Below are 25,792 nucleotides of genomic sequence, written 5' to 3' on the forward strand. Positions count from 1 at the left end.
GGTTATCTAGTCCAAACCTCCCTGCAATGAGCAGGGCCATCTTCAGCTAGATCAGCCTGCTCAGGGCCCTGTCCAAGCTGACTTTGGATCTTTCCAGGGATGTTTTGTGCTGTTTTAGGAAGATGAGCTGCAGTGCCAGCACAGCTGGATCCTTAGCTCTCCACTTCATTTTGGCTGCAGGAATCTCCTCACGGTGTTGTGTCAAACACATCCTTATTTGTCAGGCGCAGGAGATCCTGAGGGCAAACTCTGGGTGCCCCATGTGCAGGAGGCTCCAAACCACCCAGCTCTGGGTTCCACTGATACCATTGCCTTGGGTTTGCATCCCCTTCTGCACCACAAGCTGTGGTGGATTAAGGCCCGTGGTCATTATAATAAGACAGATGAAATTTCACAAAAGTAAAATAAATTAAATTTTGAAACTCCATTTCAAAAAAGGAAATGAAATGAAAATTAATGGAATGAAATTTCAAAATTTCATGAAACTGAGTGACATTTTGAAATTTCCCGAAATGAAGTTAACATAATGAAATAAAATTTAATTAAATGAAATAAAATGAAACAATGAAATGAAGCTTGATGAAATGAAACGAAATGACATGTCAAATTTTCATGACATGAAATGAAATGTCAAAATTTCATTAATTTCAAATGAAATGTCGTTGAATGGAATGAAGTGAAATAAACATTATCTGTTATGACCGACGTTCCCCACAAGCCCCGCCAGATGGTTTGTGCCGCCTTGTTTTTCCGCGCATCGCTGCCCGCGCACCTTTCTGGACGCGCTCGCTGCCCGTAGCGCCGCGCGCCCTCTCGCGAGAGGGAGGGCCGGGGCGCTTATAAAGGCTGCGCGCGAGACCGGCGGCCCTTCCGGCCCGGCGCGTGGACAAGATGGTGGGTGCGGAGGCCTCGGGCCTTGCCGCGCATCCCGCGGGCATCGCCGCCATCCCGGCCCCGCCCGCCGCGCGGCCCCGCGCCCGCCGCCCCCGGCACCTGCGGGACGCCGTGCGGGGCTCATCTCGAGGCGCGGGCGAGGCGTTGAGCGGGGAGGCCGGGCGGGCCGGTGCGGTTCCGGGCGGGGCGCGGGATTTGGGTGGTGCGGGCAGCTGTGGGGGCATTTGGGGCTCTTTTTTCTAGAAGGGGGGGGGGGGGGGGACGGCTTCTGTGTGGTTATGGCTTTTTTTGGGGTTCGCTTAGGGTAACTCGTGCCGAGTATTTTTTTCCTTAAATAGAGCCGTGTTTATTTTTAGTTCCGTATACAGCTGCACGGTATTTTTCTTTAATTTGCGTGTGAGATTGGATGGGTAAGTCTTTCTTTGGGCTGAGAGTTCTCCGGATGGAACCCAGTCTTTATTGGCTCTGAGGCTGCAGGGGTGCTACTCAAGGAGAAAATATTTGGAAAAAATACTGCACTTCCACCCAGAGCGACTGGCTCAAAGGCGGGTGTTGAGATGCTGCTGTGTTGCAGTTTTTCAAACTGCAGTGGTTTCTGTAATGCTTATTTTGGTACCGATTCATTGAAAAATGTGAAGCAGTCTGTGCTTCATTTTCTAGACTTGTGGGGTGGACTGAACTTGTGGTGGCACGCTGTGACCAAATTACACCTTCTGTAGTTCCCTGGCTAGAGTGGGACTTGGTGGCATTTTAGAATAAACTTGGAAGGGGCATTAAAGAAATCTGAGCAGTACATAGGTATTGCATGGGGATTACGTTCCTGTAACATAATGGAATTCAGAAGCCCTGGAGGTGATACTGGGAATTTCTGGAACGCAAAATACCTTGGATATATGTAATATTCGTGTTCTCAGGCAAGAACAGAGCTGGCCTTGGCCCCCTGGCATAAGCAAGTCTCTGTAGCAAGCACTGAGTGTTGGTTTTGTCTCCACAGTCTCACCGCAAGTTCTCGGCCCCGAGGCACGGCTCCCTGGGCTTCCTGCCCCGCAAGCGCAGCAGCAGGCACAGGGGCAAAGTCAAGAGCTTTCCCAAAGATGACCCCAGCAAGCCTGTCCATCTCACTGCCTTCCTGGGCTACAAAGCTGGCATGACCCACATTGTCCGGGAAGTGGACAGACCTGGATCTAGTATGTATTAATACTGCTCTTGGAACAGGAGGTGGGTTTGGTCAGGAATGGTGACAGGTGGCCCCTTCAGAAGCAGCTCTGGATTTTAGTCCTAGCTTGGCTTCACCCTGTTCAGAGTTGAAGTAGGTGGTGTGTTTCTGCTGTAACCACTGGTTTGGTTTAGCTGCACAGTAACAGACTCCTTGGGATGGCTCTTCTGGATGGAGGGACATCAGTCAGCTGCCTTCAGTGTTTATTTGGAGATTATCCAGTCCTGGATGTATTACTTGTTGCCATCCAGCTTGGCTGACCTTTCTCCTGAGCCAGCCTCAAAGTTTTGCAAGGCATTAAATTATGACTTCAGAGTTGGTGGCTTTACCCTGCATCGTCTCTGTGAAAAGAGCTTGAGTCATTTCACCTTTCACACGGAAGACTTGGGAGTGAGAAAAAACAGGTGGTTTTAAGAGAGTTGCTGCTGGAATTAATTGTGCTGTATTTCTGTTTCCCTTCAGAGGTGAACAAGAAGGAGGTGGTGGAGGCAGTCACTATTATAGAGACTCCACCCATGGTCATCGTGGGCATCGTGGGATACGTGCAGACTCCTCGCGGTCTCCGTAGCTTCAAGACCATCTTTGCTGAGCACATCAGCGATGAGTGCAAGCGCCGCTTCTACAAGAACTGGTGAGAGGGCAGGGCCTTGCCTGGTCTCAGGCCATGGGTCATGCTTTTACCGTTGGGTTGCAATGATCCTAGCATGGCTTTTTAGCCATTCGTGTTTATCTTTGACAGACTGGCCTAAGAATGGGATAGGCTGTAGGAATGGCTCCATGAGGGTGGCAGCATAACTTTAGGTAGCGCTGGTGTGGGTGTGGTGGCTTTGGGTTTGCTGGAGAGCTCCCTAACAGGCTACATGTGATGATACTTCGACGGGCGGACATAAGGAAATCGCCTCTGGCGCTTGTTGTTGAGTGTCGAGTCCTGACTGTAGCCCTGTTTTCTCAGGAAAGGGGAAGACAAGTGTCACTTGTGATTGCCATTCCAGGTGCTCTTGTTGTGATTGAAAGTGTGCATTTGCCCAAGTGTGGCTCCAGCATGTCTGGAGCTTCCAGCCTGTTGATGAACTTGGCAGGCTGAAAAGACGTCAGAGTGGAGTAATAGAGTTCTCAAGGGTGTTTTAGTAACAACTTTGCTGTTGGGCACACAAGGGGGGGAAATTAGAGTATTTTGAAGTAGATCACAGTAATCTCACAATTGCTTTAAAGATCTGGGGTTTTTTTCCTGTTAATTGTTTGACATCTCCTTACAGTCTTTTGTTTTCTGTAGCGTGAAATTTAATGTGCTTTGGAATTCGTGGCAGCTCCGCTCAGCTTTGGCAATCTGGCCACTGTCTGATGAGCTCCTGGCTCCGCTTGCCAGTGGAAACGAGTCATTAGAAGCTGGCAATGAGCCAAAGCCCACTGAGGTGGCAACTCCTTCCGCTCACCCCATTTCCCTGGGGATTGATGAAGGGCTTAGCCAAACCTTGTCTCTGCTCTGCTCCTGAAGGCACAAGTCCAAGAAGAAGGCCTTCACCAAATACTGCAAGAAGTGGCAAGATGAGGAGGGCAAAAAGCAGTTGGAGAAGGATTTTAATAGCATGAAGAAGTACTGCCAGGTTATTAGAGTCATGGCTCACACTCAGGTAAGTACCTGTGGGCTCAGGTGTGCTGGAAACCGCTGAGAGAGCAGGCTTGAAACTTGATCCATCTCTGTAGGGAGATTTCTGCCCTCTTGCAGCTTGATGCTGTCTATTCAATGCATTACACATTCATTTTCTGCAGAGCTGTGCTCACAGAATGTTTCAGGAGCCTTGGCAACCACTGGCTGGTTTTGAAGGAGTATCTAAAAGAGACTGAGCTGTAGTAGGAGCTTTTTGTGCTCAGTCCTTTGCTTATACTGTGTAGACCTAGATTCTCTCAATTTCAGCTACAAATAAAACCAGACTGAACATTGAACCGAGGGGTTTATGTGCTCAGCATCATTTCAGGCTGCATTCTGGTGAGATTGTGAACAGTCAGACTTTTGGCAGCTTCTTGTGCTCAGCTGGAGGAGGTGTTCTGCTGAGTGATGTGGTGTCTCCCCAGCTGTCAGTGCTCTGACTAAATTTCTTGGGCGATGGATTAAATCTTTTGAGTTGGCTCTCAGTGCAGTAAGATGGCTAATTTTACTCTAATTAATTTCCTGTAGCAGACAGTAGAGGTAGTGTTACAACCTCTATTGATTCTCTCACCGGTTCCCTCTACTAAATACAATAGAAGTAGCTGCAAATGTGATCCAACCCAAAGTGGCCTTAAGTGTGGCAGGCTTTATCAAACAGTTTGGGTTGGAAGGGACCTTAAGAATCATCCAGTTCCAACTCCCATGTTATGGGCAAGGACACCTTCCACTGTACCAGGTTGCTCAGGCCCCTGTCAAACCTGACTGAGCAGTTGTAGTGGGGGGGGGGGGGCGGGCATTCCAGAGCTTTTCTGAGCAACCCATGCCAGTGACTCACAACCTTCATAATAAAAATAATCCTTCTTAGGTCAAATTTAAATCCCCTCCTTTTCAGTTTAAAACTGTTGCCCCTTGTTTCTTGTTATTCCTCATTGGAATTTTTCTGATGGGTGGCACGCAACTTCCAGGTGCAATGACCTGCAAGCCACTATACAACTTCCCCCTTGTTGTAGGGCCTTCGTCAAGTTCTATATTTTGGAAGGGAATACTAGAGAAATAGATTATGCCAGGGCTAAAAGGGTGTTTGGCTTATTAATACAGGGTCCATTTCAGAAGAGCAGGAGCTGAAAGTCATGTTTTCTGTGTTCTAGATGCGTTTGCTCCCCCTGAGACAGAAGAAGTCTCACCTGATGGAGATCCAGGTGAATGGTGGCACTGTTGCTGAGAAAGTGGATTGGGCCCGGGAGAAGCTTGAACAGCAGGTGCCTGTGTCAACGGTCTTTGGCCAGGATGAGATGATAGATGTCATTGGAGTCACCAAGGGCAAGGGATATAAAGGTAAACACACAGAAATCCTTCTCTGCGGTAGGATACAGTTTTTAATGAAATCCTAGCATTGAATTTTCACAAGTGCATGTGCCAAGAGCTGGGTATGTAAATCCATACTGCTGTCACAGTTCAATGATGAAACCATGGAATGAGCGCTGGGCACAGCGCCTGACATCCATGAGGAGTCATTCCATGCTGCCTTCCTTCTGAGAACACAGCCAGGGAGGGAGCTTCACCAGGAAATGCTGATTCTGGGGATGCTTGGTCTGTGCTTCCCTTTTGTTGCCTGGGGACTGCAGCTTGAAAAGGTGGCTTAAACTGTGATTGAAGACTTCAGTGACATCTCAGTTTGACAGCAGACTGCTTTGGTCCCTTGCAGGTGTCACCAGCCGCTGGCACACCAAGAAGCTGCCGCGCAAGACTCACCGGGGCCTGCGCAAGGTGGCCTGCATTGGTGCCTGGCACCCTGCCCGCGTGGCCTTCTCCGTGGCCCGTGCGGGCCAGAAGGGCTACCACCACCGCACTGAGATCAACAAGAAGGTTCGTGTCTCTCGGCTGCTAGGAAGAACGAGAGCTGCCTGATGTCACTTGCTCTGTGACAGTGAACAGTGGGGAGTTTTGCTTGGGGTGTTTTGCTGTGTTAGAATGTTGTCTTGGGGATAGTGGCTATGGTTAGTTACGTTGGGTAACTAAAATTCTGGCATGGCCACGTGTTTCCCAAGTGCAACAGACTGCTTCCTGAGGCTTTGTAGAATTCCTTACATTTTATTTGATGACAGGCTTTTTCTCCTACCTTCTGCTAAGTAGAATTTCTTTCTGTTTTTAGATTTACAAGATTGGCCAAGGTTACCAAATCAAGGATGGAAAGCTGATCAAAAACAATGCATCAACTGATTATGACTTGTCTGACAAGAGCATTAACCCTCTGGTGAGTTGCTGTAGCTCTGTGCCAAGAGTCTGCTTGTGAGCTGCAATCCTAAGAGGCAAATGGGCCCTGGTGTAAGTCACAAAATGATTAAATGAAGAGCTCTTAAATAAGTCAGCTGCTGTTGGAGATGGTGGTGTTTAGTCAGCCGCAGTATTGTCTTGTGTGACATGGAAATTGAATTTATGTGGCAGTAGGACAGATGTTGCAAACCTTGAATGGTACTTGTACAAGGAATAACTTAGCAAGATGAGCTTTTGCTTTTTTGTCAGCCTCTTCTGCTGTTCTTATTAAAAAGCCTTACAGCAACAAGTAAATGGCTGCATCAAGAAACTTCACCAGTGAAAGGCAATACTGGAAACAAGATTTCAGTGGATGTGGGAATGAGCAAGGCTCAGAAATGGTGTGGATCTGTAGGCAGATGTGATCACTGGTCCTGCTTGGTACAGAGACTGAGTGTTCTCTCCTTGCTCAGGGAGGCTTTGTCCACTACGGTGAGGTGACCAATGACTTCATCATGGTGAAGGGCTGTGTTGTGGGGACCAAGAAGAGGGTCCTGACCCTGCGCAAGGTGAGTAGTGGGCTGGAATGGTTTAAGGGAGCTGTGCTGCCTCTGGTGCAGGTGTGGTGTGTGCTGTTCTGAGAATCATGAGGCGTGCTAGAAAGGAAAGCCTTAAACACACCTTGTAGTATTGGCTGTGGGAGTGGCACAAGGTCATTTCTGCAGGTGTAGTGATGGAATGGACATGGTTTTGGCTTGAGAAATCTTGTGATCAGAAGGACACTGGCAGAGTGGGGCTTGTGCTGCAGGGAGCTGACCAGTCCTCAGCCTGGGGAGGCTGAACCTGCACCTGAGGAGGCTGAACCTGCACCTGGGAGGTGCAGGGCAAATGGCTTATGGTCATGTGTTCCTTGCACATGGTAGCATCTGAAGTCTGAGGTCAGAGGGACCGAGGAGGCATTAGCCTTTGAGGGGACAAGAGGTAGCCAGTGTACTGGAGGCTAAAAGGGCACTGCTGCTGCATACTCACCTGGCATCTCTCTGTTCAGTCCCTGCTTGTGCAGACCAAGCGCCGGGCCCTGGAGAAGATTGACTTGAAGTTCATTGACACAACCTCCAAATTTGGTCATGGCCGCTTCCAGACAGCTGAGGAGAAGAAGGCTTTCATGGTAAGGGCTCTTCCTGGCACATTTATTGTGTACCACTGTGTTGTCTTTGAGCTCATGGCAGCTGATAGCTTGGCCTTTGGGCTGTCGTGTGGCCAGAGTTCCTGTGAAACACAAACTTCACTTGAGAGGCCTCCTGCCAACTTGGTTATAACTGCAGGGGCCCTGGGGTCTCACTTCCCCAGTGACAGCTCTCTGTGGGGTGATGCCATGTTAGGGCACAGGTTATTAAGTGTTGAAGCACAGAACAAGCACTGCTCCATTTCCTTTAAGAGCAGCTCGGGAGGAGGGTGCTCACAGTGGTGGCATTCCCAGTTTGTCACTTTGCTGGAGAAAGCAGAGGGAATTCTGTGAAGGTCCCGACAGGGTCAGAGCAGTGCTGTGCTTGGGGCCGAGCAGGAGCTTCCCCGCCAGGTGGCACCAGCGTTGCTGCTCAGGCACATCCGGAGTCACGCAGACAAGCCCAGTGCGGCTGTGCCAGGTTCAGCTTTTCCCAAAACCTCTGGCTGTGGCCATGGGACATGGGGTTTCCAGTGGGTTGTAACATGGAGGGCTTTTTTTGCCTTTGTTTCTTTACAGCTTTTGTGGTTGGGATGTTTTGTCTTTTGTGCAGACTGCTGTTTACATAACTTGTTTTTTGTGTGTTTTTTTCAGGGACCACTCAAGAAGGATCGCATTGCAAAAGAGGAGGCAGCCTAATGGGTGGAATGGTCCTATGGCCTGTGTGCTCTCAGACCAAAAAATAAATATTTTAAAGAAATTAATTTTGCCTCTTGGTATATACATCACTGTGTCAAGCCTGGTACTCTGACTACAGATTCTACATGTGGATCAAACAAAAGAACTATGTAAAGTTTTAGCTCATGAGCATCTGCCTTATAGCAGCAGGGTTGCTCTAAAAAAAAAATGAAGCTGCTATTGCTGTTTTTGCAGAGCAAAGATTGTGGATTAGAGCAGGATGTCTCTGGTGGTGTGAAATAGTGAAGCAGCAGGGGCCCTAAATGTGTTTGCAATTGCTGAGGTATTAGTCCACCTGTCAAGCCCCAGCTGGGTGGACAGAGAGCTTTGAGTAAAATGGGTTTTGAGATAAACCAGACGTTCAAACCACTAAATTTTAGGTAGCTGGCGAGTGCTGGTTGTTGTCATGGAAACCTTCCAGTGTCTGTATGGCAGGAGCTGTAGCCTGCACACTTTGCAAATGCAGTTTGTTGCTATCCCTGAGAGCAGCAGAAGGCAGCAGGTATCCTGAAAAATCCAGCCTTAGAGCAGCTGGATTTTTCTGAATTGCATGTAGTTTCCCTGCTGAAAGGTGACAGGAAGCAGGCCTGCCTGCGTGGGGAGGGGGATGATCTGCATCCCACTCTGAGGAGGTGGGAGGGCTGTGAGTGCTGCTGGTATTGTGTTACTGCCTGGCCTAAAATACCCTGCTGGCTCCCGAGGAGATGGTTTGCTGTGTCCTTCACTGACCATAAGTGGAGACGTGGCAGCAATTGAAGCAATAACTGCAGACCTTCACACCGAAGTGTATCACTGCCCTGAAACAGACTTGGGTTGGCCCTATTTGCTCTTATTTAGAGTGGAGACAGGTGGGATGTAGAGATTTTTTTCGTGTGGTGGTGAATGAGAGCCTTCTAAGAGTTAAAAGGTGGCAAGAAGGAGGAAAAACATTTACCTTGTTTCCCTAGAAACCAGACTGGGTGACTGAAAGAGCTGCCTGGCTTGCTGTCAGCTTCATTTAACACATGAACCTGCTGGCTGATTTCAGCCAAGTGAAATAAGAGAGAAATAATAAGAAATCATTTTTTTCCCTTGTCTCAAATTGGCAGGTAAGTGGAGAAGATCCTTAAATTAGTATTCCTCTGATGCAGAAAAGTGGAATTCCCAACCTCTGTCCAGCCTGAGCCTGCAGTTTTATGGGCAGCTCTAGAGTGAGGCTTTTTTTCCTCCACGTGTTAGCCTTAGGTGGGATTTTCACTTTTTAAAGCTGGTATGTACTAGCTGACATGGGAGGGCATGGCTCTGAGCCAGCCCTGCCTTCTGTCTCACCAGTCAGATGCATCCAAGGGAATTGGGATTATCAGGATAAATGGCTGTGCTGGGGGTGAGCATCCATGACAAACTGTGGACTACCTCTAAATCTCTAAAAGCACATAATTTTACCATGCCTTGTGGTGGGAGCTCTGGGATGTTGCTGATTCTAAGTGGCAATGATAGCAGAGGGAATTTTTAGTCATACTGGCACTTAAGTAGGTGGAAGCAGTCCTGGAGGAATGTCATTGTTGAAGATGCTCGGCGTGTGTCTGGCAGGAGGAGTTACTTTGTCTTGGAACCCAGTGCCAGACTTGGGTTTGTTTATTTTTGAAGCGATTGTTGCTGACTGATAAAACAGTGGATGGTGAGGGGGAAAAAAAACCCACAAAAGCGGTTTCCTGAAATCCTAGGGACATCCAGCGTCAGGAGGTGGCGCTCCTTCCTCTGTAGACACTTGTCGCCTAGGGCTTGCTGGTGGGATTGGCCTGGAGAAAAACCCTGCTTAGCTGGGGCACCCGGGCTGTGCGAGTCCTCTCAGCCCCGCTTAGGGCTCCCTGGAGCCCCACGATAATACCCGGCTCCCTTGCTGGGCAGCTCCTGGGAACCTGCTCTGGGAGGTCCCTGCCAAGCCATGTGCCTGGGGAGTGAAGCCATGAGATGCCAAGCTGGCTTTGGCAAAGCCTCCCACTCCTAAAACCTGGGTCCACCTTGCAACGCTCATCTCCCAGCCTTCCTGCTCCTGCAAAGCAGGCATACTCTATTTTGGGGACAGTCCCCAGTGCAACAGGCTGCAGATCACACATTGATCCAGTAGCTCCTGAGCCCCAACATTTTTAGGGTGACTTACATTTATTTTTAAGTACTTTGAGTTTTTCTTTTTGGCACTGTCATCTCATATCCCACAGCTCCATGAATGCTGTGGTGGTGCTGCTTGACTGTATCTTCCCTGCTCCAAAATGTCTAACCACATCCCAGTCCAGTCAGAAAAGATCCCACACCCTGGTGATGCTCAGACCAACCCGAGAGCCACAGGAGGACAGGGACAGCCCTGGCCCTGCTGAAATAACAGCAAAAGCCGTGGGAACGTGCCCTGTCCCAGCTGGTGGTGGGAGGGCTGTGGCTGGGAAGCGGGACTGGGTTTCACCCCCAGCACCCGGCACTCCCCAGCTGCCAGCGGTGCAGGGCTGGGACCCGGCGCTCCCGGCTGGGGGGCCGCTTTTCCAGCGGCATCTGGCCCCAGCCAGCGTTGCTGCCTCTTTTCCTCGCCGAAGATGAAACGAGATGCAGCTGTGATGCCGGAGCAGAGACCTTAGAAGTTTGTAAGGATGCCTGGGGGGGGGAAAAAAAATTGGGTTCAAGTTGGAGGTCTTGGCTCCTGCAGTCAGCTTCACAAGTGGCCCAGCTGACACCCTGTATTCCCACCCCGGCCCCTGCCTTTGATCCCAGTGACAAGCAGGGAGCTTCAAGTATGCTCGATGGGGGAGAAGGGTTGACGAAGGTGCCCCGGGGGAGCCGCAGCCGGGTTCACGCACCGCAGCAGCTTTTCTGCCAGAGCAGCTCCACTGCGCTGTCCCGAGGGCGGCGTGCGTTTGATTTGCAGCCCCCCCGGTCTGAGGACTCCTTTTGTACCTGACAACTTGCTGGCTTCTCACCAACCCTTAGAAGTGCCTGTGGGACCTGGGGGCATGGATGTGGTGGGGAGTGGTTCCCCGCAGAGGCACTCCCAGCGTGGGCCCAGGGGGTGGCAGGCAGCCCCTCTCCATGACTGCAGCTCCCTGTGCCAAAAAGCAAAGCCAAAGCTGAAGTTTGCCCATTCCCATGGCCACCAGGGCCTTCTTGCCATGGAGATGTCAGTAGTCCTGGTGCAGCACTGCTCCCTGGCTGGGCACGGGACTTACAGGAGCCCACATGAGTTTTGGGAAGTCTTTTCATTCCTTCCCTCAGCACGGTGCTGAGGAATCACATGTTTCTGTGGCAACCAATGGGCGCATGGAGGAAGACTAAATTTATCTTCCACAGGCTCCCAACTTCCCCAAAACTGTGTGAGGCTGTCCTCCCTCCCTGGCAGGGACAGCTCCTGTGCCAGGGTCCCCTGGATGCCTAGGTGCCACCCAGTTCCCTACAAGCCCCAAAGCACTCCAACGTCAGGCAGCATTCTTGGTAGCATGTGTGGCATCAAATTCAAACCCAAGGACTTAATCAGGGAAAGACATATACCTAGATCTGGCTTGGACATCTAAGGGATACCTCTCTGAGACTGTCCACTGGGCTCAGGCATCACTTCACACCCAAATGCCACATCACAGGGCTTTTAAAACATGTATTTCTTAACTTCTTTATTGACACCAGTGGCCATAGAGACTGAATTAATCCAACAGGGGCCGTTGCTGCTGGGCACAGCCGTGCAGGTACTCAGTGAGAGAAGCTACCCCCACATGTATCATTCCACAGGATAATTCCCCCTCACCTTTGTGGCTGGAGCTGTCTGCTGTGTACTCTGCTCCTCTCTGCCACTGTATTCAAGGGGTAGATGGAAACCAAAGCTCATTATTCCCCTTGGGAATCAGCCAGCAGCCTGGGCTCTGGCAGGCCAGGTCGGCGAGGAGCTGTTGATGGCAGAGGTATTTATAATCTTTGTTTGGTTCCAGCAAGGCTGGACGCCCACTCCCGCTTCCCTTCATACAATAAGATCAAACAGCTCTGGGACATTTCCTTGCTCCTTGCAGATGAAATTCTTGCATCTGCCGACCTGCTCCGCCCTGCCTGGGGCTGCAGCCTCTTCCTTCGCTCAGAGACCTGGAGGGTTGCTGCTGTTGTTTATTCTGCCCCTAAACTAGCGATTTGCTAATTTTTCCCACCTTATACCCCACCATTTTCAGAGCTTATGGGTGAGCAGTAGAGGACTTGGACTGTGGCACCTTCCCCACCTCATCTTCGTTCCCTCTCCCACTTCTGAAGGACCTCAGCTGTGTTTGATGTGTCACATGTGGACTTTGCCCATGGATGTCACAGCAACTGGAGCAGGAAAGCAGGAGTTGGCACCTTACCCAAGAGCAAAGTGCCTGGCAGGAGTTTGTATCTGTCCCACACATCCATCCTCTTCTTTGGTGCCTGTCCCTGGTGACAAGCAGGGATAAGGAGAGGATGAGGTTCTAGGAAGGCAATACACCTGTGCTGGGCAGGTTGTCTGCATCACAGACGATGTGGAGGCAGGATGTACATCCTTGCTACTGGAACCTCTTGCTGCTGGCCTCATTCCAGCCCAAGGCCTTCACCATGTCTGTGTTGGAGATCTCATCCGACCCTTCTACCAAAGGCCATTTTGTTCTAGGGATCCCTCCGAGGGGCTCAGTAATGGGAGACCCCCACCACCACCACTGCAGCCAGAGATGCAGGAGAGACAGCATGCAGCATCCCAAGGGAGGTGGCACTGAACATTGACAAAGGCTGACTGTCCCCCAGGCTCTGCTTGAGGTGGAGTGGAATCATCCCCTGGCACACAGCCACTGGCAAATACCAGCCCAGATTCACCTGCCTCCTCTCCAAGAGGGGTTTTCCTGCCAGGCAGGAGCAGGCCCCAGGGATTCCAGCCAGCTGATGGAAACTGTGGCTGACCATACCCCAAGCCATGCTGTGCTGTCCTGTCCATCTCCCAAGCAGGTTTCCATTCCCTTCTCCAAGCAGGAGCCTTCCCAGGTGTCCCCGGTACTGAGGGGCTGCTGGCGTGGCAGTGGAGCCTGGCTGTGGGCAGGAAACACAGCTGCTTTTCATGTCCCCCCTCATAGCACAGCTCATGCTCAATCTTTCAGCAGATCCCTGTGATCTAGGGGTAAATTATGGGTGTCAGGTTTGGGGCAGCCAAGAGGGGATTTTGGAGCGGGGAGGTAGCAGGGAGCAGCACGTGTGAGTGGCTGGGGAAGGACAGAGCAGGGTGGTCCATAGCTGGATATTTGGTACCTTTGCAGCATCTCCTCCTGGAGCATGCTGGGGTTTCAGGCTGAGCTTGGAGGCCCAAAATGCATGTCACCCCTACTTTGAGCCTTTGGCATCCCTTCTTCAACCCAAGCCTTCATCCAAAAGGCAACCCTCAGTACTGTCCCCCCATGCCTTGCTGCTCCTCCTCCTTGCCCCCAGGGTGCTGAGCTGGGTCTCTGCAGTGCGGAGCGTGGGATGTGTGCCAGAGGAAGCAATGGAGACGGCGGCAGGGCAGGGACTCAGGTGTGAACCCACACAGGTAGCAGGGCTGTGACTCAGCCATCCGAGAGAAAGCGCCGCGGTTCCCCAGCTGTTGGCACGGCCGAGGCCGGGAGGGCTCTGGCGGGGAAACCAGACACGCCACTGGCCTCACTGCTCACCAGCCTTTTGCTCCAGCGGCCGTGCCTGGCTGCCCTGGGGCTGCTGGAGTGCAGGAGCACTGAGCTTTCAAATTTAGTGCTTTTCATTTCCATGGGAAAAAGCACCTCTTTCCCCTGGAGACCCAAGAGACACATGTACCCCAAAGATTTTCCACCTCTGGGTCCAGCCTAGTGTTCGAATCTGATGGGGTCCAACCACGGAGACCCTTTCTCCTTGCAGGCAACCTTTCCTCTTCCTTCTCTTTCTCTGCAAAGAGTTAAACCTCTCTCCAATTCAGCACCTTTTCCCTCCCTCCTGCCCCCGGGATAATGTTTAACCGAGCTCATTGCTAATTAAATATCGATGACCTCAGGCAGGTTTTGTTATCGTCTGGAAACACCTGATGCATGTGTCACCAGAAAGAGTTTTTCTTGTCTCAAGTACACCGGCAATCCTTGAACTCATGTTGGCTTTTCCCTTCCCACCCCGCTGGCTGCCCCTGCCCATGGGCACCACCGAGGCTTTGCTGGCAACCAAGTGCTCCGACTCGTGTGGGCTTGTTGTAGCCACTCCTAATTGCAGGGGTCAGACACGGTGGGAAGGAAAGTTTTATTCCTCTTTTCCTTTCCCAAAGCATGGCCATTGCTGCCCACCATCCACAGCTGAACAAGCTCAGCTTGATCTTGGTGGTCTTCTGGGCTGAGTTTGTTCTATCCTACCTCCTGTGAGCATGGGGATGACCCATCTTGGGGTTTGGCTCTCTGAAATATCTCCTGGGATTTCCCAGGGGAGCAACAAAGTCCCACAAGGAAAGCATTTCTTCTTCTCCTGTCCTCGAGGGTAGACTTGGATCCACACTGCCAGAATGAGCAGGCAGGTGCCAAAACCCTTAAAGGTTGCAATGGAGAATGGGATAGAAAATAAAGGGAGCAAAAGAGAAAGACAGTGATAAAAGGGAGGCTGTGAAGGGGTTAGAGATGTTCTGGGAAGGGGTTGTGAGTACATTTTAGGCAAGATGGACTTTTACAGGGCAGAGCCATATTCTAGATGGGTTTGGGACCACTGTCCCCCTGAGCTGGATGTGTGGAAATAGAAGGGACTCCTCAGGAATTGCACAGCAGCTGGGGTTTCCTGCCAGGTCCACCAGCCTTGTGAACAGCCTCTGAACCTTTCTGCTCAAGGAGGTCTCTCAGCCCTACAAAAATTCTCAAGTCTGGTTTTCTTTGTGGCGAGTAGCAGAGGCTTTGCTGACATCATTTTCACACTCCATGGTATAAATAGCCATCCTGAAAAACAAAGGAAAACTCCCCATGAAGACCATGTAAGGCAGAGCTACAGTTGCAGCATTTATTTATTCGCTCACTGTAGCTATTTCCTGCCTCTGTTGGTCAGAGACCTCCTGTGTTGGCCAAAAATCAGATTTCCTCCCTTGCCAGGAATTTATGGATCAGCAGTACTGATGGTAACAAGGGAATCACAAACCCCTGGCTCTGACAGCACAAACTCTTGTCTACACTTGGCCTCAGTCCCACCAGTTGCTCCAAGGCCCAGCACATCTACTGGGCATCTACAGGGTAGGGCAGTGGAGGAACAGCAAGGCCAGGGCTGAGGCTGGAAGGTCCAGTAAGGCTGGAGGAATCAGTAAGGCTGGAGGTACTATCTTTCTACATCTATCAGCTCTGCAAGTCTGGTGTTCACTGGATGTTGCAGCAGGCAGAACTTCCTCAATTTCTCTCGGGTTGTACCACCTCCAAGCTACCCAGAGCCCCAGCGGGAAGCAGATGCCGTGTTAGAGAGGAGCACACTGGAAAAGTTTCCAGGCCATAAAGTCAGGGGGGTGCCACTCAGGTGCACACAGAGTCAGTTTTTGCTGTCCCCCACTCTACAGGTCCCTGCTGTGCGAAGCAAAGGGAGCACTCGGTCAAGGACCAGCCCAGCACCTGGGAGGGGGAGGGTGGTGCAGACACAGACCCAGCTTGTTCAACAAGCTGGAGCGTGGCTGCAGATGCACCTTCTTCAGGCTCCAGCTGTGCCACGGCTCTGCAGCTCCTTCCCAGTGTTTGTTGCTGCCTCCAGACCTGCCAGCAGATCAGTCTGTGCATGTGCTCCTTCGCTCGCTCCAGGCACCATCAGCCAGGCTCGCTCGGGCTCCTTCTTCCCCTGCCCCAGCTGCGCCGGCAGCGCGCTGGGAGGGCGGCAGCTCCTCCTCAGGAAGTGGTGGCCAAGAGCTGGGGATGGGAACTTCTTCAGGAAATCCAGGCAAACGTTTTGGGCCATTAGTGAGGGTTCCCTAAATTTCAGATCTGCATGTGGGATGCTAAGCAATCCCAGCTCTCCTTTGGGCGTGCCTGGGGTGGAGAGGTGGACATACAGGTCCAGGACTCCTGCTGCATGGGGGCACATCTGCAGGCATTAGCTCCCTTGGCCCTGTCTGTAAGCCTGAGCTGCCTTCAGCTCTGTTCATGGATGAAGACAGATTGCAATTATCCTTGCCTGCTTCCCAGAAATGCTCTATCCCCTGGGAAATGGAGCTGGGATGGCAAGGGAGGGCATGGGACAGCACCTTGCTGCTCTGCTGACTGGTGATGGGGACAGCAGCTGGGGACAGCGTCAGAGCTGCTTTGCCTGGCCACCATGGCCAAGGTGTGGGGATGGAAGGACCTGCCAGCATGGAGCAGTTCCCCTTTCTGGCTGCTCATTCCCCTGCTTGAAATCCCCCCTGTGCACAAGTAGCCATGGGGGCAGGGAAGAAGGGGGTGCCAAAGGTTGGTGTGAGCTGTTTGGAGGGCTGACTCTAGGGAGGGTCCCATCCAGAGCACTGTCTCCTTGGTCATTGTTATCAGGATAATTCTCCAGCCACTCGAATCCTGTTTTTGTGCTGGTGTTGCCTGGCTCTACAGGAGTGAGGGGGGAGAAACACAGGAAACGCTAGCGACGGAAGCAGAATCATCTCCTGGAGAGAGCGAAGAGCTGCTGACGCCACTGAGGGGAACAAAGACATTCAGAAGGAGTTAGACATGAATTTGTGCTGGAGACAGCCCAGACAAGTAGTCTCAGTCCCAGCTTACGGCACACCTCACATTCCTCCAGCACTCTGCACCTCCCAGCCCAACCTCCTGCACTGAGTTCTGGGGTGCAAAGAGACCTTGAGGGGTCCCCAGGTGAGGAGAGGAGGCAGCTGTGAACTAACACTGCCTGATGTTCTTGCCATGGAGAAGCCCTGGAGAGGGTGACCTGGGGGCATGTCCTCTACTCTATCCCCAGCTGCTGCAAAAGCTTTGGCTGGCATGGTGGAGCGAGGGTGGCCATGGGAACAGCACAACACTTGGTGGCAGCGTGGGCGCCAGCCTCACTGCTGCCTCAAAGCTGTCCCCTCCAGCACTCCCGAATGCCAGGGGGCTGTCCCCGTGCCTTGCACACACAACAGGCCCTCTGTCCCACAGGCACAAAAGGAAACTCTGAGTAAAAAGGTCAGAGGGCCTGGCATCAATCTCACCCAGGGCCAGGAGGAGCATGCAAACCCCTGCTTAGCAGGGTCACAAGCTGTCCCTGTCCTCATCCCCATCCATGGCACCTTCCAGGTCCTTAGGAAGCCCCCATGTGCTTCCTCTCTTGGAGGTGCAGGTCAGGAGTGCTGCATCCTGAGTGCCAAGGGATCTTTCATGTGGCTCTGGGGCAGGAAATCCACTCTCCCAGAACAGAGCAAAGCCCTTGGGTCTCCTAGCTGCTGGCCCTATGGGGTGCAAGAGCCTCAGCTAGGCTGGGCTGGGACGCTCTCTAAGTCCTGGCCTTGCATGTGGCAGTGGAGTGTGATGACAGTGGACACAGCCCTCTCCTCAACACACTTGTGCCAAGGTAATTCGCCCCATCCAACTCCCATATCCCTAATTCCAAGAAGAGGATGTGTACCAAAGCTGTAAGCAATGAAGACACATTTTCGGTTACAAGGGCCAGCGCTTGCATCTCAGATCCTTCTGTGGTTCAGGAGTGAGAGCCCATTCCAGCTCCATCAGATGTAGAACCCCATCCCCATGGCACGTGCACTGCCTGCTCCAGAGCCAAGGAGGAAGATTTCCCCCGCCAGTGATGTCATGAAGTTGAGTGATGCTGTGGGACACTGGGGACCACGGAACCATTTGGGGCAACACTGCCGGGGGGAAATTTACAGCACCCCTACCCTGCTGCCTGCAGAAAGGGCAGCACAGCCAGGATGCTGCTGCTGCTGCTGCCAGGAGTGCCTCCAATCCCCAGGGTCTGCCTTTGTGAGCAGTGTTTGTGGCTGGAACATAAGCGTCAAAATGTCATCAGTCCCTTATCTGCAACATATCTGGGTCCCTTTGGTACCTACTCAGCCTCCAAAAATAGCCTAGCAGGGGAAAAGAATACATTCCTAAAATAGCACCATCACTTGGGCTCACCAGTGCTGGAGCTGACACCTGGTTGAGTGCCCACCGCAGCTTTGCAGGGAGAGTTCAGATCCATTCTCCTGTGCTTTCCCAGCCTAAAATAGCAGCCACACCTCACTGCACTGGGAGGCTGGCAGGTGCTTTCCAGCTTTTGCCCAAAGCAGTGCCAGCTGTTGCCTGGCCACCCTGTGCTGCCGCGGGACACCACCGTTTGCTGTGTGGCCCCAGGCATGTCCCTGTGCCCACACTGCTCACACGTCCCACAGCAGGCAGGGAGGTGTGCACAGCCCTGGATCACACCAAGGGCCAGGTGAGTCACCCCAAGGGATGCAGCCAGCGATGTGGGAGGAGAGGGCTGGCTGGCTGCCTCTCCTGAAAAGGAGAGCTGCTGAGGAGGAAGAAGCTGGGAGGAAGGAAGGCCTTGTTTGTCCGTTCCCAGAGCGGTGCAGGAACTGCTATATGAGGAATTACCTGACCTCAAATCTCCAGATGCTTTTCACTAACTTCCTCGTTTGAGCCTCCCCCAGCTCCTGCAATCTTGCCCTGTGCTCTGCTGCTGCTGCCTCCCCTGTGCTACCCCAGCACTGGCAGCTGGTTTCCTCCAGGCTGCAAGGACTCTTCCGCCTCCTTATGCTCCAAATTTATCCACACCTGCTCTTCCTCCTGGATGGGCCACATTCACTCTGCATATGTGAATCCAGAAGCCCAGCTCTGCCAGGCAGGCAGGGCTTGGCCACCTGGGAAGGCAGGGAAAGCCATGGTGAGTGGGTGGTTCCTGAGCTTCCAGTTACAGGGAGGATGCCGCAGGTGTGGGGTGTCCTGTGGGATGCTCTGTGGGACCCAGGTGGGAAACTGGGGGCTCAGGATGTAGGAAATCAATGCTCTGCATTTATCACTGGCACATCTTGGCCTTTCACACACATTCCCATCCTACATACCTCATGCTGCTCCCTGTGCAGCCTCATGCAGTGTTGCACAGCCGGACTTTTCAGCATCCGTGAAGGATGAGGGGATACGACCATGACGCAAAGGTTTCACACTCTTTGGAGACCATTGCTTCCTCTCTTGCCTGGCCCTTTAGAAGATCTGGGCAAAATGTTTATGCAGAATACAAAAGGTTTAAGGATGTGTGTTGGATTCTGAGGGATGGAGCCCAGCATGAGATAAATGCTAATCTGGAAGCAGGATCCAGCACTGCTGCTCTTCATATTGAACAGTTTTTCCTGGGGCAAGTGGTGGAGGAGGGGTCAGGCTGCCGAGCTCAGGAGGGCTGGGAATCATGAAGATAAGGTGCTCCCAGGGAGTAGGATGTAGTCAGGGGCTGGGGTGTTTTGGAGAGCAGGGATGGAGGCATATTTTACTGCATAACAAACCTGGGACTGTCATGTGTGTCCAGGAGCAGGGCTGGGAAAGGACACATGGAAGGGTGTGCAGAGGAAGGGGAGATCAGCAATGGCATGTGTGGAATGGAGGTTAGAGCAGGGGTCTTTTTGGGCCAGGGAAGACTTCTCTTCCAGTGACCATGCTGGGAATTGAGTAGGTGCTCAGAATACCTCCTGGGACCTCAGAGGTACCCCCAAAAGCAAGCTTGAGGGATAGAGGGCAATGGAAATGGACTGCTGAGGTATGTGAGGGAAAGCTGGAAGGTAGAGAATGGCAAAACCTTTGTTTTTCTCCAGGGAGGATCTGTTCAACAAGAGACTCTCCAGTGCTTTGCAACCTCACAGCATCCCACCAACCCATGGTTAAATTAGGGTCTGAGACCTTCCAGGCTGGGGCAGGAAGGGGGGATGTGAGTCAAAACAACAAAAACAGCACTCTTGAGGAGGCTAATTTCAAGGTTGGGATTGATCTTTTGAAATAACAGGTTATTTCTAGACTTAGGAAATTAACCAAGTAGCCCACAGGCCCCGAAGGAACCATGGGGAGGTTTCATGGTCTCATACCTCTGAATTCAACAACCTGTTGTGCAAGCTGAGGTCACTGGCCATTGCAAATGACAGGAACTCAGGGAGAGGAAGAGGGGACAGGATGCTTGGCCAAAATACCTTAAGAAATTATGTTAAGGATATCCCCTCTCCTCCAGAGCCAAGATGTGACAGTACCTCCCCAGGGCCCCATGGGGAGCAGAGGTGAGAGGGTCGCTTGCAGCAGGAGAGGTTGCCCCAAACCTTTCCCCAGCTCCATCACTTTTCCTGGTCTCCCTCTGACTACAGCACTGGTTTCCCCCTGCCCTTTTTTTTTTTTTTTTTTTTTTTTTTCAACATGAGAAGCAGCAAATGAAAGCTTCTAAGCCCAAACAAACAGGATAAACATGGGTCAAGACTGAGCAGGGGGTGGTGTAATGGCAGGATCATGAGATTGCAGATCTCCAAGAAGTCAAAGAGACAATGCGATGGGTTTTAGGGATTTGGAAGAGTAAATAGGCTTGTGCTGCAGCAGCAGAGGAAGCAGGAGCCAGCCTGAACATCATGCTGAACCCTTCAAGCACGATAGCCTGTCCAATTCCGCTGCCCATCTGTGCAAGAGTTTGCAATTGCTCAAGTGAACCCCAGCAGGAATTTCCCAGGGAGGTGGGGGAAGCCCTGCCAGCACAAGGATCAGAAGTCCTGAGGGTCTGTGCCCATGCTTTTTGGCCTGCCTCTGTCTAGCAGAAAAGTTATGGCTGAAGGACTCATGTTACCTCCGGCAGGGAAGGTGGTGCAGCCCCTTAGGGTCCCTTCAGTCACCCAGTGGACAAATGGGACTGTTTGAACTTTAAAATCCGCAGTAGAGCCCTGTGAAATGCTGGTGGTTATCCAAAGAGAGGGGGCTGTGGTCATGAGCAAGAACATGGTAGAACTTGAGAGACGCACAGCTTTCCTGGTTCCTGGGAAAGGAAGCCACCATCTGTTATCAGAAAGAGGAATACTGATGGAAGAGCAATTTCATTAGATAATCTCTCTAATTAAGACAGGTGACAGGATGCAGATTTCCCTTCTGGAGAGATGTTTGTGGAGACCTTAAGCAAGGAAGCTTCTGACCTTGTCCTTCCAGTCAAGGCCAAGTGCCAGAGCAAGAAGAGAAGCTGAGGGTCCCCAGGACTCTCCTTGCTGCTCCCTGCCCTGAACAGCTGTCCTGAACAGCTCTGGGGCTGAATGGGATCACTCTGCAGCCCTGGCTGGGAATGCTGGGGACCAGTAGCCAGACCAAAACAAAGCATTCCATATCTAGGATAGAGAGATCCCAAAGCACCAGGCTATGTGAAAACCTGCCTTCCTTTGCCAGTCAACATCTGCTGAAGGCCCTTACTCAGGCTGTGCTTAATCCTGGCAGCTGCGTCATTCTTCCCCTCTACCCAACCCCCTTTTTCCCCTGAAGAAATTTCTACGAGATTTTTTTTTAATTGGCTTTGTCTGTTTGATACCTAGTTCCTATCCAGGCCAAACAAGGAATGCATCTTACTGCAGACAGGATAGAGGACTCTTGGAGTTAATAGTTTTCTCCATTGTCTTTCAAATGTGTGCTGAGATGTCCGTAGCTGGGGGACCCATTGTGCTGCCTTCCTGCTTGTTTTTCCAAAAGTCTCCAGTGAATAAAAGCAATGCAGAGCTTGTAATACACTTTCCATGACCTCTAATCTTGTGTACAATCTATCTCAATTGCTAGGTCGAGTACAGTATTCATTAGCAGTGGTTCCACCTCCATCCCATCTACTTCTCCATAACCCAGCCCCAAGCTATCCCTGGCTGGCTCCAGCTTCCCTCAACTGCCCCACCATCTCCACTGCCCTCATCCATACCTTCTTGTTCCTTCTCACTTTTTTCTGTTCTCCCAAATCATGTATCCTCCCCTCTTCCTCTGAGCATTTGGTCTCTGGAGGTGCTGGCACAGGGGTGGCTGTGGCAGGGAGGTGACAGATCCTGGTGAAGGAATGCCTGCACCTTCCGGAATGTACTAACTGGGAACCATCCTACCTTCCATCCCACCACGAGTGGGTCGGGGATGCCACTGAGTAGTTACCAGTACTGGCAGCACAACAGGGAGCCAGAGCAGTGGCTGGATGGGACCTGAGGGCAGACAAAGGCTCTGGGTTTGCCTTCCCACCCTGGCTATGAGTTCATTCTGCCGCGTGGGCTTGATGAGATTCCCAGATGCACAGGCACACAATACAGCAGGGAAACCCTGTTCTCCCACCGTTATTTTGCATGGCTTCTCTGGGAATGTTTGCCCTTCCTACCACTTTCCTGTGGTGCCAGAAGCCTTCAGGTGTCCCTCAGCTAGGACAGCCACCTGGGCTTTAAGGATGAGTCACCCTCTCTTCCCATGTTCTCCTCAGCCTTCCCTTTGGCAAGGACTGGCAACAAACAGCAGGAATGAATCAGAGGCCAGAGTAACTGAGGGACCAGAAGGCCACCCCTGGGCATCCCAGCATATGTGTCCCATCTACAGCACCACAGGGGACTGGGCATTGCCCATCACTGAGTGACAAGGACTGGTGATCCCAGGGGACAGAGAAATCTCCAAGCCATCTCACTGGAAGATGTGCTGAAGAAGTCCCTTCCTAAAAGGACTGAATTCAAATTGTGATCTTTTCCAGCACCAAAGAGACATTCCCAGAGCTTTCTCTGGACAGAGTAAGGATCCCTCTCCTGCTCCAAAGGTTTGAGCCCAGGCCAAGGATAAAACACCAGCTTCATGCTTTGGTCTTTCTCCATTACCCAGACTTTTCTCTTTGTTTTTTTTTTCCCTCTCATTTTCTTCTTCACACCAATGGGTAGACCCTGGCCTGGATGTCTGTGCCCACCTCAAGTTGACAGGGTATCCCTCTCAAGCTGCCAGACTCAATGACTGACATCCCAGCTCTTGTCAAGGGGGTGCAGGCAGGGAGGTGTGGAGCTGGGGCACCACCACAGCCCAAATCTCCAGACAAACTTTGTCAGTCACATCTGCTGAGGAGGCAAGTCCAGCCTTGCTCTGGGGTTCCCAAGCACTGTGCAGCTGAGCCTCTCTGCAGAAAAAAAGACACTGGCTCTGACTGCTTGCAAGTCTCCCATCTTCTTCCCACTTCCCAGGGATCCTGTAACATGCTTGTGCCTCACTGTGCCACATTGCAAGGATTGGTCACTGGAGGCACCACAGCCACAAAAACATGGGCTGGGGAAAAGGCTTGGCAAGCAAGATTTCCTGGTCTGTGTCCTGCAGAGGACAAGGGGATTGGATTAAGCAATCAGAGTGGTTTGGTTTAGAAAAGGCAGCTGGAAATCAGCCTCTCCTTCTGGAGATTGTTCACACAGTCGCAGAAGGGACTTAGAGTCTGGTAGTGCTGCTTCTCTGTGCCTCTCTTCCCAGAGCTCTGCTCAGTTCAAACCCATCCCATCTGCGGGGACAGGAGACAGACTCAGGGCCTCTGGGAATTAAGGTCATGGCCTGGCCACGCAAAGCCTGCACAGCCCAGGCTGGGGATGGCATGGTCAGGCATTCTGGTGCTTCCTGCTCCCTCTCAGGAAGCTAGTGCCTGTGCTGTGAAATGCTACCCAAATATTCTGCCACCTTTATCAGCCTCGGCTTTACTGCCCATTATCTTGCTCCCCTTTTCCGAATTGCTCCTCAGGTTACAGCTACTGATGTAAATCAATGGGATGTCATGCAAGCAGACTCGAGGACACAGGTCAGCTGGTGGGGAAGGAGAGGGGCCATGGCTGGACTGATGCTGTGGGAACCCACCAGAGACAGTGGCAGCCATGGGTCTAGGGGTACCCAGGGGGACAGGTTGGCTCTGGCTGCCTCTTCTGCTGCAGCTCAGCATCCAGGTAAGCTGCCCAAGACCCACATTATCTCTGATGAAAGGCAAACAAAAAGGGGAAAGTGAGAAGGAATTCCTCATCTGAGAGGGCTCTTATCACCTTTCCGCTTCCCTCCCCCTGGAGAGATAGGGCAGCAGCTCAATGCTCCGTTGTTCCTCAGGGGGCCTCTCCTTCCCTACTCCCATCAGTGTGAGGGTGTGATGGGGGCTCCCGGCCCCGCAGCTCTCCAGACACCCTTAGGGACACATTCCCTGCCATAGCTGAACCTCTGTGCTTACCAAGTGTCCACCACAGCACCTCTGGGCTTTGCAGCCCTCATCCAACACACCAACGACCCCGCAGGAAACCGAGAGCCTTTTGCTTTATCTTGGGAATACCGTGGTTTCATGCTGCTCCCAGCACACACTCAGGTGGCAGAACAGACAATGCCTGCTGGCCCCAGCCACACGACAGTGACACCGCTCAGGGCAGCATTGATCAGCAACAGGTAACTGAGGCCGAGGAATAAAGCTCAGGCTCTTATCAGCCCTGCAGCAAGTCACAGGGTGTTTACACAGTGGCCTAGAGCAATTAACCCTCGACAGAAGCAGAGTGGCTCAGGCTCCCTGGCTGAGGGCGAGAGGAGGCAGCAGCAGGTGGTTGGATGCCCCTGTAGCACTGAGGTCCTCAGGGCAGGCAGAAGAGCTGAAATAGTCCCTGACACCACATGAGGGAGAGGCAGACATGAAAAAGACCCATGCTCCGTTCTAGCAGAGGCAGGAAAAAATGCTGGTCAACATCATCATGAAATCTCAAGGCCCCTTCCACCCATCCCTGTAAGAAGAGTGCTTGGGAAAGATTTTACGCAGCACGCCAGCTGCCAGAAATGGTGAAGCTATTGATCATCAGGTTACAGAGTGGTGGCATAAAATCATGTGAATCCGAAGAGTGAACAGATGGCCAGCCTGAGCGGGGATGAAATTATTTTGTAGCAGATCTGACAAGCAGCTCAATTCAGAGTTAGTGCAAGAACCGGATTTGATTTGGCAGAGAAGACAGGGTGCTTGCAAGGCTTGATAGTGCACATTTATTCAGTTCTCAGATTTGTCTCCATCCTGAGGTTGTTTCTCTCGAGTTGAGGATACACTCACAACTCACTCAGCTGGGATTTGATGCAGTTGCCCAAATATTGGTTTCCAGTTTCATTTTAGATGCAGTAGTGTATCCTGCCTGGCCTCCAGCTGCTACTCCAGACGGTCTTAGGCTCCAGTAACTTCCATGGCAGATCTGCCAGCCCCATTCATGTGTCTCAGATACCCTAAGACATCTCATATGACTCTGAACCACTTCATTTTGGCAACAAGATCCCAGGATTATGAATACACTGAAGAAAATATTTAATTTTGCATAATTTTTGCCCTTTTCTGGCAGCGCCTTTGGGATTTTAGGTAGGCAAACCTCCAATGAAATAGTCATAAATCAACCAAAATGAAAGGGTCTGTTCAGCACAGGGTTGGGGGAGAAAATCTTTGTAGAGCCAAAGTCAAAGAAAGTGCAAATATTTCCACTCATTTTCCCATGTTGGATGTTGCAATTGACCCTTTTCTTGGTAACTGAGGTGTCTCAAAGAAACATGTGTCTGAAGGACTTGAGAGTTGAGGAACGACCGTGGTTGATACACTGATTTGGAATCAAATTGATCAGAAATCATAACTGGAGCCTGAAGAAAATATCAGCCAAAGAGAGTGACTCTGACCCCGGTAACTGCAGCCATCAGGGCTCCTTGCAGAGTCAGGCCTGGGGAAGGCAGAGAGAAATTTTGAGAACAGTCTGCTCTCAGAGCTGCCTCATTTTGGTACCATTGCAGGAGAATGCCTGGGAAAGTCCCCTTCTTTTTTCGTTGAGCAGGAGACGGTGCCAATGTAGAGAAGCCTGGCAGAGCACAGGGGCAGGTTCAAGCAGATTCAGCCAGGGGCAGTCAGGCTCTGGAGGCTTTACCAGCTCCGTGCAAGCAGAGAGCTCTGCACTCCCGGGGTCTCCTGCTGGCAGCACGCTTTGGTGGACCTCCTTCTGCAGGCT

At 51.8% G+C, this 25,792-nt stretch overlaps 1 protein-coding gene and 1 non-coding gene across 2 annotated transcripts; both read left to right on the forward strand.

Annotated features, from left to right (window-relative positions):
- The first annotated feature begins 810 nt into the window (after positions 1-810).
- On the forward strand, positions 811-7,940 carry RPL3 (ribosomal protein L3). Its single transcript, XM_053978115.1, has 10 exons — positions 811-894; positions 1,889-2,081; positions 2,573-2,741; positions 3,606-3,741; positions 4,907-5,093; positions 5,464-5,624; positions 5,911-6,012; positions 6,485-6,580; positions 7,060-7,179; positions 7,831-7,940. Exons 1-10 carry the CDS (start codon positions 892-894, stop codon positions 7,873-7,875), a joined length of 1,212 nt encoding a protein of 403 aa, XP_053834090.1. The 5' UTR covers positions 811-891; the 3' UTR covers positions 7,876-7,940.
- On the forward strand, positions 5,209-5,301 carry LOC128808264 (small nucleolar RNA U83B). The gene has a single exon (XR_008437425.1). It is a non-coding gene; the product is annotated as a small nucleolar RNA U83B (small nucleolar RNA).
- Positions 7,941-25,792: the final 17,852 nt, after the last annotated feature.

Source organism: Vidua macroura, chromosome 5 (genome assembly GCF_024509145.1).
Source record: "Vidua macroura isolate BioBank_ID:100142 chromosome 5, ASM2450914v1, whole genome shotgun sequence".
In the NCBI taxonomy this organism is placed as follows: Eukaryota; Metazoa; Chordata; class Aves; order Passeriformes; family Viduidae; genus Vidua; species Vidua macroura.